The following is a 12,620-nucleotide window of genomic DNA, read 5'->3' as shown; positions in this document are numbered from 1 at the left end:
CAGAACAAAGAAATATGACCACATTACTCCTATTTTAGCTTCATTACACTGGCTCCCAGTATGTTTTAGAATTGACTTTAAAATTCTATTGATCACTTTTAAAGCTCTTCATGGCCTCTCACCTTGTTATATTTCTGACCTTTTAGTCCCATACACACCAGCACGTACCTTGAGATCCTCGGGCAGAGGTCTGTTGTCTGTTCCAGAGTCTCGACTGAAAACTAAAGGGGACAGAGCGTTGCTGTCAGGGCCCCGAGGCTCTGGAACAGCCTGCCTGAGGAAATCAGGTCGGCTGAGTCAGTGAACTCTTTTAAGTCCCTTCTTAAAACATACTTTTATAGGAGAGCCTTTCCCGATCTTATTTGACTTTACTTTATCCCTTTTATTTTATTGTATTTTACTAATTTTATATTTATCTTAAACGTGTATTTTAGTCTTTTCAATGTTTTCTTGCTTGTATTGTTGTCTTTGCACTTGTTGAAGCACTTTGTAACTTGTTTTTGGAAAGTGCTCTACAAATAAAGACTATTATTATTATTATTATTATTATTATTATTATTATAATAAATGCATGTGCAGTGGTACAGTAGTGAAAGTAATATAGTAACGTAACTAGTTACTTTTAATACCCAGTAACAAGTAATATTATTACTTTTTAAAAGTGTAACTAGTAACTTACTACAATTTCTGAGTAACTTGCCCAACAATGTGTATTACTTTAAAAGATGTGGACGAGGTGGATATTTTACAAGCACGGAGCAGGTAAAGACAACAGCAGTGGAATCGCGGGTAAAAAAAAAAAAAAAAAAAAAAAAAAAAATGCAAGCAACAGAGCAGAGATACTAGGAGAGAGAGGTGTAGGTGTGTGTGTCTGAAGGGAAAAGCAAGCAGATTGTGAGTCAACACTAAAGTAGTTTGGAGAATAAGGAGAATAATCAAATCAAATAAAAAATACAAATAGAGCCCCCAGCACTACAGTTACATTGTAATTCTGTAGGAAACACTGAGCCATGTTATACAGTAGCTTACTGCAGATTAGTTTCAGTTAGACATTATTCGTACAGACAGCTCTGTCCAGCAGCCTGACCTGGAGCACTTTTTATTGTGAGATGTGTCTCTGAGAGAAGGTCCTGGAACCTGCTGCAGTTTTGGAGTTAATGTACAAGTTATTAAATTGTCAGTGTTTTATATTAAACATACAGTTGGAGTGGACCCCAGTCAGAAAAAAGAAAGAGAGATATAGAGATAAAGAGAATTTTTCCCATGTTTCCCATGTTTGTGTATGCTGTCCATTATAGCTCTCAGAAAGAAAGAAATTTGGAATCGGCAGGCCAGACCTTTAAAAAACAAACAAAAACAAAAAAAATCGGTAATCAGAATCGGCCAGGAAAAACGCAATCGTGCATCTCTACTCAGTAACATTACAGAGTACGCTTTAGACCTGCTCTATATAAAAAGTGCATTAAGATAACATGTGTGTAATTGGTGCTATATAAAAATAAATAAATATTAATAAATAATACATACAGACAGCTTTTCTTTTAGCTTGTTTGTAACAAATCGCTATTAACATGACGTGATATAATACAGTATCTCACAAAAGTGAGTACACCCTCAATCAGAATATTTCTGATTCTGAATCTGATTTTTGTAAATATTTGAATGTATCTTTTCATGTGACAACACTGAAGAAAGGACTTTGCTACAGTGTAAAGCCATTAATGTCTAAAGCACTGGCAACAAGTGAGTACACCCCTAAGTGAAAATGTCCATGGATTTGTTTTTCTGGTGCCGTAATAGTTTGCAGCGTTGGTGAATTATTAAAAAACAAAACACCACTTAATATTGGGTTAAAATGCGATGGAACACACGTTACTGAGATAGTAACGGGTATAATATTACCACATTTTATTTGGTAATTCGTTATATTACTGCTTTACAGCAAAAAGCAATACATTACTGTAATTGCGCTACTTTTGTAATGCGTTACTCCCAATACTGCATATATACATACACACACACACACACACACAGTTCAAGATGTGTAGAGTCCCAGTAGAAATAATAATAGAAATATGTGACTTGACTTACTTCCTCCGAACAAGGTGAGTGATCTCTGACTGGACTTTGAGGTACTCCTGAGCCATCCTGATGTGCTGCTCAAACACAGCCATGGACTCTTTGGAGTTTGGACACGGAGCCAGAGGCTGAAAGCACACGGACAGCTCAGTGACTGACACTGTTCAAGACCAGGGTATGGAGAGGTTTCAAAAAGCCTAATTTTGCACATCAAGACCAACATCAAAAAACTAGATGAGAGTAACACTGTGCAAAGCTAAAGTAGCATCAAAGCAAAACTATTGTTCAAGGCTGAATCTGAATACCAACCTCTCAAATCCTACACTAGTACTAGTGCTTTTTAGTTTAAAACTAACTCAACAATCAAGAAATATGAGTCATAGGAGAAAAATTAAAAGAATCAATCATTTGCACAAACCCTGCATGATTCAGCATGACTAAATCACTCTGAAGCTGTACATGTCCAGTGAAAGTGAAAAGTGGACACATTAGATGCATTAAAATCAGGTGCAGCATGTCCAGAATGTGTAACATCTGCACGTCAGACAAAGGTATTATAAAGGGGCACACTACAGCTGTGACCATGCTGAGCCATGTTCCATTAGATACCTATTGATGCCATTATAATAATTATATTAATAATTAGTAGTAATAGTAGTAGTAGCAGCGGCAGCAGCAGTAGTATAAACAGGATTAATAGTAGTTTACTGTCAAGGAAAGGATTTTAAATAATGAACACAAAAATGTATTTTCAATTTACCTGTAACTGGTGATCCAGTTTCAGGTAGGCCATGGGAATGGAGTTGTCGAAACCATTGGCTAAAGGCACACACACACGCGCACACGCGCGCACACACACACACACACACACACGTTATTGTGCACAGACACAGACACTGGTAGGTTGCACTGTAATGCCCCTTAGTGGTGCAGTGTGGACAGTGCAACATGAATCAAAGCTCGACTGTGCTTCCTGGTGCGAGCGCTCAGACTCCTGATGAACCTAAACATTTCGCTAAACATCCCAGATATGTCAGTCAGGCCTGGATTTTAAGTGGTGGATATAAAAGAAGGTAAGAAAGGCTTCAAAAGTTCAGCCTAACTGTGTGTTAATGTTTACAGCATGTTTAGGTGTAGAACAGTTTCAGAAGCTCTACGATCAATGATTAGAGATACATATGAGGTCCTGTATAACGTTACAATTAATTTTACTGAGGTGCTTTGGATGAAAAAGCAGCATTTGATTTAATCCTCTGATAAGAAAGTTGTTCATCAGTCAGTTTAGCCTTTTCCCTGTGGCTGATAATAGCCTGGTCCCTTGTCAGCCAGAGTTCCACACTAGGAATATCTCCTGGTCTGAATATGTGCATGTTGTAACAATATCGCACATCCCCTCTCTTCCCTCTGCCTTCAAGCTCAACAGTTTGGAACAACTAGAAAAACATTTTATTGCAGACGTGGTTGGACAACATGGTGAAATGCTCCAGGGCCACAGCCTGGGTGTAGTGAGTGTAAGCACAGTGACAGAGATTAGTGAATGACTGCTAGTCATGGTAGCTCCTGCTATCCCCCTGCTTTTGGCCACATGAGTAAATTTCACCAAGGGATTTTGGTCTGACTGCAACTTCAGTATCACCTGGTATCCTTCTTATAAGGCTCCCTACCTGTGGGACTAAATGTCATTCTCAGCTCTGACTGGCTGGTGGTGTTTAGAGGGCTGGTGCAGTGGGTGGGGCTTTGGGAGCATCCTGGTTGACTGTCTACACTGGACACCCTGGACAGACCAGTTCGCAACGTGGCTGCCTGAGGGGGAAGAAAAGAGGTTGAAATCAAAAAGTTTGGTTGAACAAACCACAGTCCTGAGAGTGTGATCCAGTACATCAGTTTTTAGGGTTATTTTACCTTTGAGGGTTTGAACTGAAGTGGAAATTTGGTCTCCACGCTTTTCAGAGTTTCTTCTCTGCCAAGTGAGTTTCTGTTTTCTGTGTTGTCATCGCTTCTATTACTGTTGATGGTATAATCAGCATACGAGTCTGCAGACAACAAAGACTCATTCATGAAAACACTTTCTTTGACTAAAATGTTCAACAAATTCAACACACACAGATGCAATTCTTGACTATAGATATTTTCTTAAAGCAGAAAGAAACGATCATGCATTAGTGAAAGCTACAGAGCTGATAGTTACCCGTGCTTGTGGCTGATGAAACAGCTCTGTTGGCTGAAGACTGGTGAGGGAGCTTGAGTGGTTCCTCAGAGCCTGGGAAGTACTGTAAGATCCAAAGACAACATTCAGCACTTTGAAAAAGAGCTCTTTGCAATTTGACCTGACTCATAATGCCTCACACCAGGGAAAAATGTGTTGGAATGAACAAACAATTAAACATTAAAGCAACAGCTCTAAATTTTAGGAAATATGGTTAGTGAGACTCCTGACTGTGTTAAGTGCAGAGGACTGTTTAATTAGTTAAACCAGGCTTTTGTTCTCTTTATTTGAATTATTTTCATGAAATTCTTTTTTATAAAAGATGTTTCAATAAATCTGACATAAGTTACCACAGAAACTGATCTCTCCAGACTAGCCTGGTCCTAGTTTTATTGTGGACTTGAGTTCATATATCCATCCATCCATCCGTCATCAACCGCTTATCCTGCGTACAGGGTCTCGGGGGCTGGAGCCAATCCCAGCTGACGTCAGGTGAAAGGCGGGGTACACCCTGGACAGGTCGCCTGTCCATCGCAGGGCCACACATAGACAGACAACTGCTCACGCTCACACCTATCAACCTAGCCTGCATGTCTTTGGACGGTGGGAGGAAGTAGTATTCCAGTCAACATATGACTTTTTATATTCACTGCAGTGGAAATAAAACTAATAATCAACTGTGACTAATGGCTTTAGCCACATGATAAGCAAGATTTTCACTCTGTTTCTCTCTCTCTTTAAATGTCACATAAATAAAATCAAAGTGACAGACACACAGTAATCAGTAAGTCTGAGCGTTTATACCAATGGAGGCGTTTCAGCCACAAACCAAGTAATCTAATCCAATTTATAGAGGTTTGCTCAAAGTTTAATATCTGCAGCTCTGTGGCCGCAAACGCAGTTTTATCTTCATGTCTGTTGTCTCCACTGTGAATCAGTGATCAGTGATCAGTGCTTGATGTCTTGTTTCAATAAACTTCATGAAACAGTTTAATCCTGGTTCAGCTTGATAGTCTCATTCAAAGTGGGATTATACCTTCATGAGGTGGCTCATGGTGTTCCTGACCTCCTCCATGGACGGTCTCTGGCTTGGTTCTTTGTCCCAGCAGCGGGTCATCAGAGTCTCTATGGGCCCTGGAAGGTCTTTGATCAGAGGAGGCCGTGTACCTGTGTCACAGTTAACGCTCACAGTCAGGGGCCTGAGTGTCTAAATGTGATACGCTTTGCTGAGGAGAACACTGGTTCTTATCCCTGCAGGGGTGGAACAACATAACATCACACTGTTCTAGTACATCTGTTCCTGCAAAGAGTCAAACATCAGTCTGCAGCTCTTGAGGCTTAAAGCAGCTTCAGATCTTTTTCTGGTTTACTGGATTACGCCCTCAGTGAACACTGCAGTTAGCTCACAAATACTGACGTAGTGCTACCTGCCCACTAGAGAAAGTAAACTAATGTGGTAAAGAAATGCAGCACCAGTATCAAGGCATTTTTAAACATCCCTTCCTACCAGGGATGGTATTCATTAGGTTGCTTGATAGATGTTGGTGTAGCCTCACGCTGAGATGAGCAATGGAGATCTGGTAAACTCACGTCTTTCTAATGCCACACCCACAGATTTTTGTCATTTTCTAACTTGTAGTCTTCAGTAACATCACCTGAAGACATTCAGCAGACTTCACATAGTTTTTACTTTTTCCACATGTCAACACATCTTCAATCGGATTAGCTGGACTGGCAACCATTTCACACTATAGTCATTTGATTCAGTTTTATCATCAGAAAAGGAGTAAAATAAATGACCAAAGCAGTTGGTATTAAACAGCAGTTGTAGTTGGTGCAGGATTTTGCTCACCTCTGTGGACAGCCCACATTATGCAAAACGCAGAGCCACCAATCTCATCAAAGGGTTTCTGGCGTGTGATGACCTCCCACAGGATGATGCCCCAACTGAACACGTCACACTTTTCACTGTAGTTACTGCCTAAGGGATAATTACATAGTTATAATTATTGTACTCAGGAGCTGAAATTCACAACTATCTAAGTGCAGGTAAAAATGAAGCGCCTATTTTAATTAATTTAATTGCCAACTATTTCGATAAGCGATTAATTGAGTAGTTTGTTAAAGAAAATATGTCCAAATTCAATTTCAGCTTCTCAAATGTAAATATTTTCTGGGTTCTTTTGTCCTTTATGGTAGTAAACTGAATATCTTTGAGTTGTGGACAAAGAACGAAATCTGAGGACGTCACCTTGGGCTTTGGGAAACGCTGATCAACATTTTAAAGACCAAACAACTAATCAATTAATGGTGAAAATTATCGACAGACTAAACAATAATGAAGATAATTGTTATTTGCCGGCGTAATTTTAACACCCCGTCACAATGTGTGCAACTGCACTAAGGGTGTATCCAACTGTTACAGTATGTGCAAAGGAAATGAGTGAAGAGCAAAATTAAAATGGGGGTGTAGTAATTAATCAGTGTTGTAAGCTTGATGCAACACTGGTCTCATGTTGTGAGTAAAAGGAAGTTTTTCCTTGCCTCTGTCTCCTAGTGCTGCTCTTGGTGGGAACTGTTGGGCTTCTGTAAATAACATCATAGAGTACGGTCTAGACCTGCTCTTTTATGAAAAGCGCTGTGAGATAACTGTTGTTGTGATTTGGCGCTATATAAATAAAATTGAATTGAATTGAATGTTGTCCCATGCACATAGGCTTAACCAAAATGCGAGAATGAGCTACACGAGTGCAGTTTCAGACTCTACAGCACAAGAATGTACAGTAAAATAATGTAACATGTGCATTTGTTTGCAGGTTGCCTTTGGTTTGAATGAATTTGGTTTTGTTAACATTTATATCAGTTATATTGCTGTCCACAGATTTAGTTTGTAGATTTATTGATAACTGTGACTTTTACTAATACTAAGTAATAAACTAATAATCTGGTTTATTAAAAACAACAACAGAAAACTCCTGATCCTTGATGTGAAGTGAGGTACAACCTTTTGAGAGTGAATCCAATCAAAACTGAGTCTAGCTGTGATGCTGGAATTGTCATAATTACAAAATGAAGATTGAGGCAAACAGATATTTACCTAATATTAAACACAGACTTAACCAACTCTTGGTTAGAGCTCCCAAATGAGAAGTAGTGTTTGGAGCTCACCTTCAAACACCTCTGGTGCCATCCAAGCTGCACTGCCTTTATTGTTGGTCATGTAGGTCTGAATATCACACGCTGTTCCAAAGTCGCATATCTTCAGCACAGTGCCACCAGCCACGAGGAGCAGACTGAAACACAACGGTAGACAGGAATTACTGATTTAACAAAATATGTTACACACTATAGTTATACAGACGAATATATTTGTGAATGAAAGGTATGAACATTTTTTGCAACAAATTCATTATCAATTATAAAATCGTCATGTTACATACAAATACACATACATTTTTCCTTTAACTACCGTTCACCTTATGCCTCGAAGAACTCCCCTCCGAGGTTGTGCACGGCACAGTTTAAGGTCCCAGGCATGGTGGTATATACTTAATAAGTAAATAAACAGAATAAAATAAAAAGTACATACAACAAAGCCTCCTTCTAGCATTCAGCCATTCGTCATTGGCCTTGGGAGAGCATTCCAGAATACACTGGATATTCCAGGTCCCACATAGTCCAGGAATGGAGTGCAAATATGATAAAATACACCAAATGTACCAATACTTCAAATATTCCATAAGAAAAAGGTGGAATATTGCTTTATGCCACGCTGACATAGTTGGTAGCTTATTTGTAGTCCACTTTATTAATATACTTTTCTGTGCAGTGTAACATAGTCAAAACGTTTTGCTTTAGATTCCCTGTGCACAGTTGTTCAAAAAATTTTATCTGGATCAGAATGATGCCGATTAAGAAATCCCATGTTTTGCTATCCAGGGCCACGTAATCCATCTTACTTTTGTGCTGGATTTTGTGGGTGTGACATTCTAACGGAAACTGGCTCCAGACCCAAATCTTTATTGAGAACCAAATATATCTTTGAAACTAACTTAGCCCAGTAACCCTGAAAATGCACACCGCTCCATATAGGGTGTGTATAACTACCAACCTCCCAACAGGGCTGACTTCTGTGGGTCCATCTTATTTCTGATTGAGGAGATATCTGAAGGTGGTGCACCAACCTGAACTGCAGTTCCTTGAAAGGTTTGAAATACGCAACAGTCTTCCACAAACAAAATCAAAAGTTTGACAGCACATACAGGAAGATTGTCAATACAGTGTTGTGCATGAACACACAAAGAGTGCAACAAAACATGCTCATGTTGTTGTCAATTATTCCCCTTTTTACTGGGGACCCTTGGAACCCCCTCATGGACCAGACCCCACTCTGAGAACCACTGAGTTATTAGTGCAGTCATACATATACATTATGTGACAAAAATACTGCAACTATGTGTTTGATAATAAAGAGTCTTACTTTGGTGGTTTGAGGTCCCGGTGAATTAAGGCCTTTGGCTTCATAGCATGTAGATAGGCAACTCCCTGGGCACACTGCAGACACCAGCTCATGGCATGGGATGCTGTGTAGTGGGCCTGTGGGTCTGCACTGTGTAGGACTTTATGACAAGCAAAAACAGAAGCAAAGAATGAGAAAGATGAGAAGAGACAATATATGAACACACACAGGGCGCTGTCATTCTGTCATGTTATTGCAAATCTCAAATCCGCTTTGTAATTGTACTGTAATGAGTGTAAATGGCATCATAGGTGTGGTATTTCATTGCATATTTCAACCAATGTGTTTATATTTTTTTTATTTAGCTGACACTTTTTTTTTTCCTGCTAGAAGTTCTGAGCAGCAGCTCTTGGATTCTTTTAAATCACTGGGACTGTCAGATAAAGTAGGCTCTTGTCATACTTTAAACACTTTTATGGTCTTAGTGCTACGCGAGTGCGGCCTATCAATAGCACTAGCCTGTACTGCAGTGAAATTAAGATTGTGAGTGATTATAAAATCATTGATTAAAAATGTTTTTCCTGCCAAAGACCTAACATTTAACAAAGCTAAATTTAGTGTGTTAAAAACATTATCTGGCCCACTTTTTTCGACAGGCTGCGGCTGACGAGGAATTAATGCTAGATTTGCAGGATATGTTGAGTGCTTCCTGTTTCTTAACACATTCACCATGCTTTTTGTGTTACCTGTCAAGACAGGGATGGAGAAGACTACCAGCAGCGTCGCAGTGGCAATCGAACACGGGTTATTCCTGATATGTGTACATGTATACACACACACTGTGGCGCTACTTGTTGGCATCGGATGCACGATACATAACTTCCAAGAGGTTCTCAATTGGATTCAGGTCTGAGGAACGTGAGGGCCAGTCAATGGCATCAGTGCCTTCGTCATCCAGGAACTGCCTACACCCTCTGGCCACATGCGGGCCAGGCATTGTCCTGCACCAGGAGGAACCCAGAACCCACTGCACCAGTGTAAGGTCCGACTATGGCTCTGATGATTTCATCACAATACCTAACAGCAGCCAGGGTACCGCTGGCTAACACATGCAGGTCTGTGCAACACTTCAATGATATTACTCCCCAGACCATCGTAACCATCATAATTCAACAGCGGCGGTGTAGGGGAAACATTGTGTGTGTGCATAATCTTTTTTGTAAAACAAATATTCTTTCTGTGGTGTGACAAAATTGCCACTAAAATATAAATAACACAGTGATTGTGAGACTAATTCCTTTAATAAGAATTACTACTTTATGTTCCTGATCGTGACATGTGAATCCACTAGAAGATTTTACAAACATAATATGACTTACGGTTATATAAAGAACCACATTCTGCATACTCCATGACGAGACAGACCTGAGAACACAAAGCATGTGACCTTAACAGTGAAAGCATGACAGTGAGGCAGGTCATATACAACTTCCTCTAAATCTAGCTACATTTACTGTTCAGCCACCTGCAACTACCTGACAAGAATGAATATATATTTTATTTATTTATTTTTTACACACACACACACACACACACACACACACACACACACACACACACACACACACACACACACAGAACAAATTTATGAATTATTGTTCACATATCTGTCAAAATCTGTGTTAGTGAGCACTTAATATATATATAATATATACTTAATAATCCATTCACCTCACAGGTGTGGCATATCAAGATGCTGATCAGACAGCATGGGGACTGCACAATATTTGAGAGAAATGGGCTTTTTCTGTACATAGAGAAAGTCTTAGATCTTTCAGTTCAGCTCATGATGAATGGGGGCAAAAAGGTATAGTATAAAAGTGTGACATTTATAATTTTGTTCAGTGTATATTGTAACAGCAGAAGGATGAATGCCTAAAAAGATCTGGCAATGACATGAGTGAGTGAGAATCTGATGGAGGAGAGATAACAGAAGTCCACTGTGTGTGTGAAAGAGAGAAAAACAACACTTGCAACATTGTTTAACGTCTTCTGTTTAACTAACATTTATACCAATAAAGCACATTGAAATGAACTGAAAAGAGATAGCGTTGAGTTTACATAAAATAGCAAGTTATTAATACCAAAACTGTTTTTATCTTTATTTCAGCTAGGCTAGCAGACCCAAGTGCAGGACTAAGGGGCGTGTTAGACAAAAGAGGATTATTTATCGCAGGGTTGTAGGGATTGTATCTTGAGCTGGAAAAGAGCGAGGCAGAGTGGAAAAACAGATGCATGCAGAATCGGGTTGGTGGCTGCTGTGCAGAGCGGGGGGAGGATCGTAGCCGAGAGTCCAGAGTATATGGGCTTAGCTGAGCAGGTCCAGAGCAGAAGCCTGGGAATAGTTTAGCCGGGTGGAGGTCCAGAAAGAGCAGACAAGATGAGCGCTATTTGCGGTAGTGGAGCTAAAACAAGTTATTATGCAAAATTCACTTTCACCTAATATAATTATTTAAATGTGTTCATTATGTTGTTGTTTGTTTGTCGTAGCCGACAGTTTACTGATTAACTTAAAAATGCAGGCTATTTGACTGTTTTGATCTGTAATGAAATTAAGCAATAGTATAGCAACACAGGAAAACCTGCATGGCAAAAATGCCTGTCGCACCCCCAATGGCGTCATCAGGCCAGCTTTGCCCCCTTGATGCTCATGGTCTGCAGGAAGCGCTGGGTGGATGATCCAACAAAGCCTCTGCAGCCAACCTCAAGAAAGGTGGCTGCCCTCCACCCAGCTTCTCTGCACTCAGCTGTCAGCTCTGAGTACTTATCCCTCTTCCATTTGAAGGCTGCCTCTATTCCTGCCCCCCATGGGACTTTTAGTTCTGCCATGATCACCGCTTCTAAAGCGGTGATCATGGCAGAACTAAAAGTCCAAAACGTCATGTGGCATTCGGAAGTCCAAAACGTCATGTGGCATTCGGATTAGCTCATGAACAGTGAGTAGCAAGTTGCATGGAATGGGTTTCCATGGTCGAGCAGCTGCTTCCAAGTCTTACATCCCCAAGTGCAACGCAAAGTGTCGGATGCAGTGGTGTAAAGCACGCCGCCACTAGAGCAGTGGATGTTCTCGCAATCCGATGGATGAGTCTGGGTTTGGCGGTTGCCAGGAGAACGGTTCATGCCTGACTGCACTGCGCCAAGTCTAAAGTTTGGTGGAGGGGGTTGTTATGGTGTGGGATTGTTTTCACAGGCTGGGCTTGGCCCATGTTCCAGTGAAAGAAACTGTTTCACCATACCCAGACATTTGGGACAATTTCATGCTACCACCTTTGTGGAAACAGTTTGGGGATGGCCCCTTCCTGTTCCAACATGACTGCGCACCAGTGCACAAAGCAAGGTCCATAAAGACATGGATGAGTGAGTCTGGTGTGGAGAAACTTGACTGGTCTGCACAGGGTCCTGACCCCAACCCAATATGAATTAGAGGGGAGACTGCGAGGCAAACTGCGAGGCAGGCCTTCTCGTCCAACATCTGTGGCTGACCTCACAAATGTGCTTCTAGAAGAATGGTCAAAAATTCCCATGAACACACTCCTAATCCTTGTGGAAGCCTTCCCAGAAGAGTTGAAGCTGTAATAGCTGCAAAGGGTGGGCCATCTCCATATTAAACCCTACAGATTAAGAATGGGAGGTCACTAACCTTCACGTTGCAGGTGACCCAAAACTTTTGGTAATATAGTGTATGTGGCCTTAATGAGGAAGCTCAACTGGGATTGCTGTATCTTCCACATATCCACCCAACTTATGACCCGGTTGACTGCACCTTTTCCAGGTTGTCCAACTCCCTTGCTGCTGTTACCTAACAGCCCTGATCCT

The 12,620-nt window shown here is 40.6% G+C and overlaps 1 protein-coding gene across 1 annotated transcript in view; it reads right to left on the bottom strand.

Annotated features, from left to right (window-relative positions):
* LOC119911008 (mitogen-activated protein kinase kinase kinase 7-like) overlaps window positions 1-12,620 on the bottom strand; it is a 46,898-nt gene that overhangs the window by 8,783 nt on the left and 25,495 nt on the right. Inside the window, exons 4-13 of the mRNA XM_038729901.1 lie at window positions 10,124-10,169; window positions 8,766-8,904; window positions 7,454-7,578; window positions 6,138-6,266; window positions 5,322-5,452; window positions 4,268-4,349; window positions 3,982-4,112; window positions 3,744-3,882; window positions 2,840-2,898; window positions 2,092-2,207 (exon numbers count right to left, since the gene is read on the bottom strand). Of these exons, the coding sequence (XP_038585829.1) occupies window positions 2,092-2,207; window positions 2,840-2,898; window positions 3,744-3,882; window positions 3,982-4,112; window positions 4,268-4,349; window positions 5,322-5,452; window positions 6,138-6,266; window positions 7,454-7,578; window positions 8,766-8,904; window positions 10,124-10,169 (1,097 nt within the window). The remainder of the gene's footprint in view (window positions 1-2,091; window positions 2,208-2,839; window positions 2,899-3,743; window positions 3,883-3,981; window positions 4,113-4,267; window positions 4,350-5,321; window positions 5,453-6,137; window positions 6,267-7,453; window positions 7,579-8,765; window positions 8,905-10,123; window positions 10,170-12,620) is intronic.

The sequence above is a fragment of the Micropterus salmoides genome, unplaced genomic scaffold (assembly GCF_014851395.1).
Source record: "Micropterus salmoides isolate LMB-PRFRI ecotype aquatic unplaced genomic scaffold, ASM1485139v1 Ms_hic_scaffold_19, whole genome shotgun sequence".
In the NCBI taxonomy this organism is placed as follows: Eukaryota; Metazoa; Chordata; class Actinopteri; order Centrarchiformes; family Centrarchidae; genus Micropterus; species Micropterus salmoides.
Note: the sequence above shows the minus strand (reverse complement) of the source record. Positions and strands in the feature narration are given on the sequence as shown.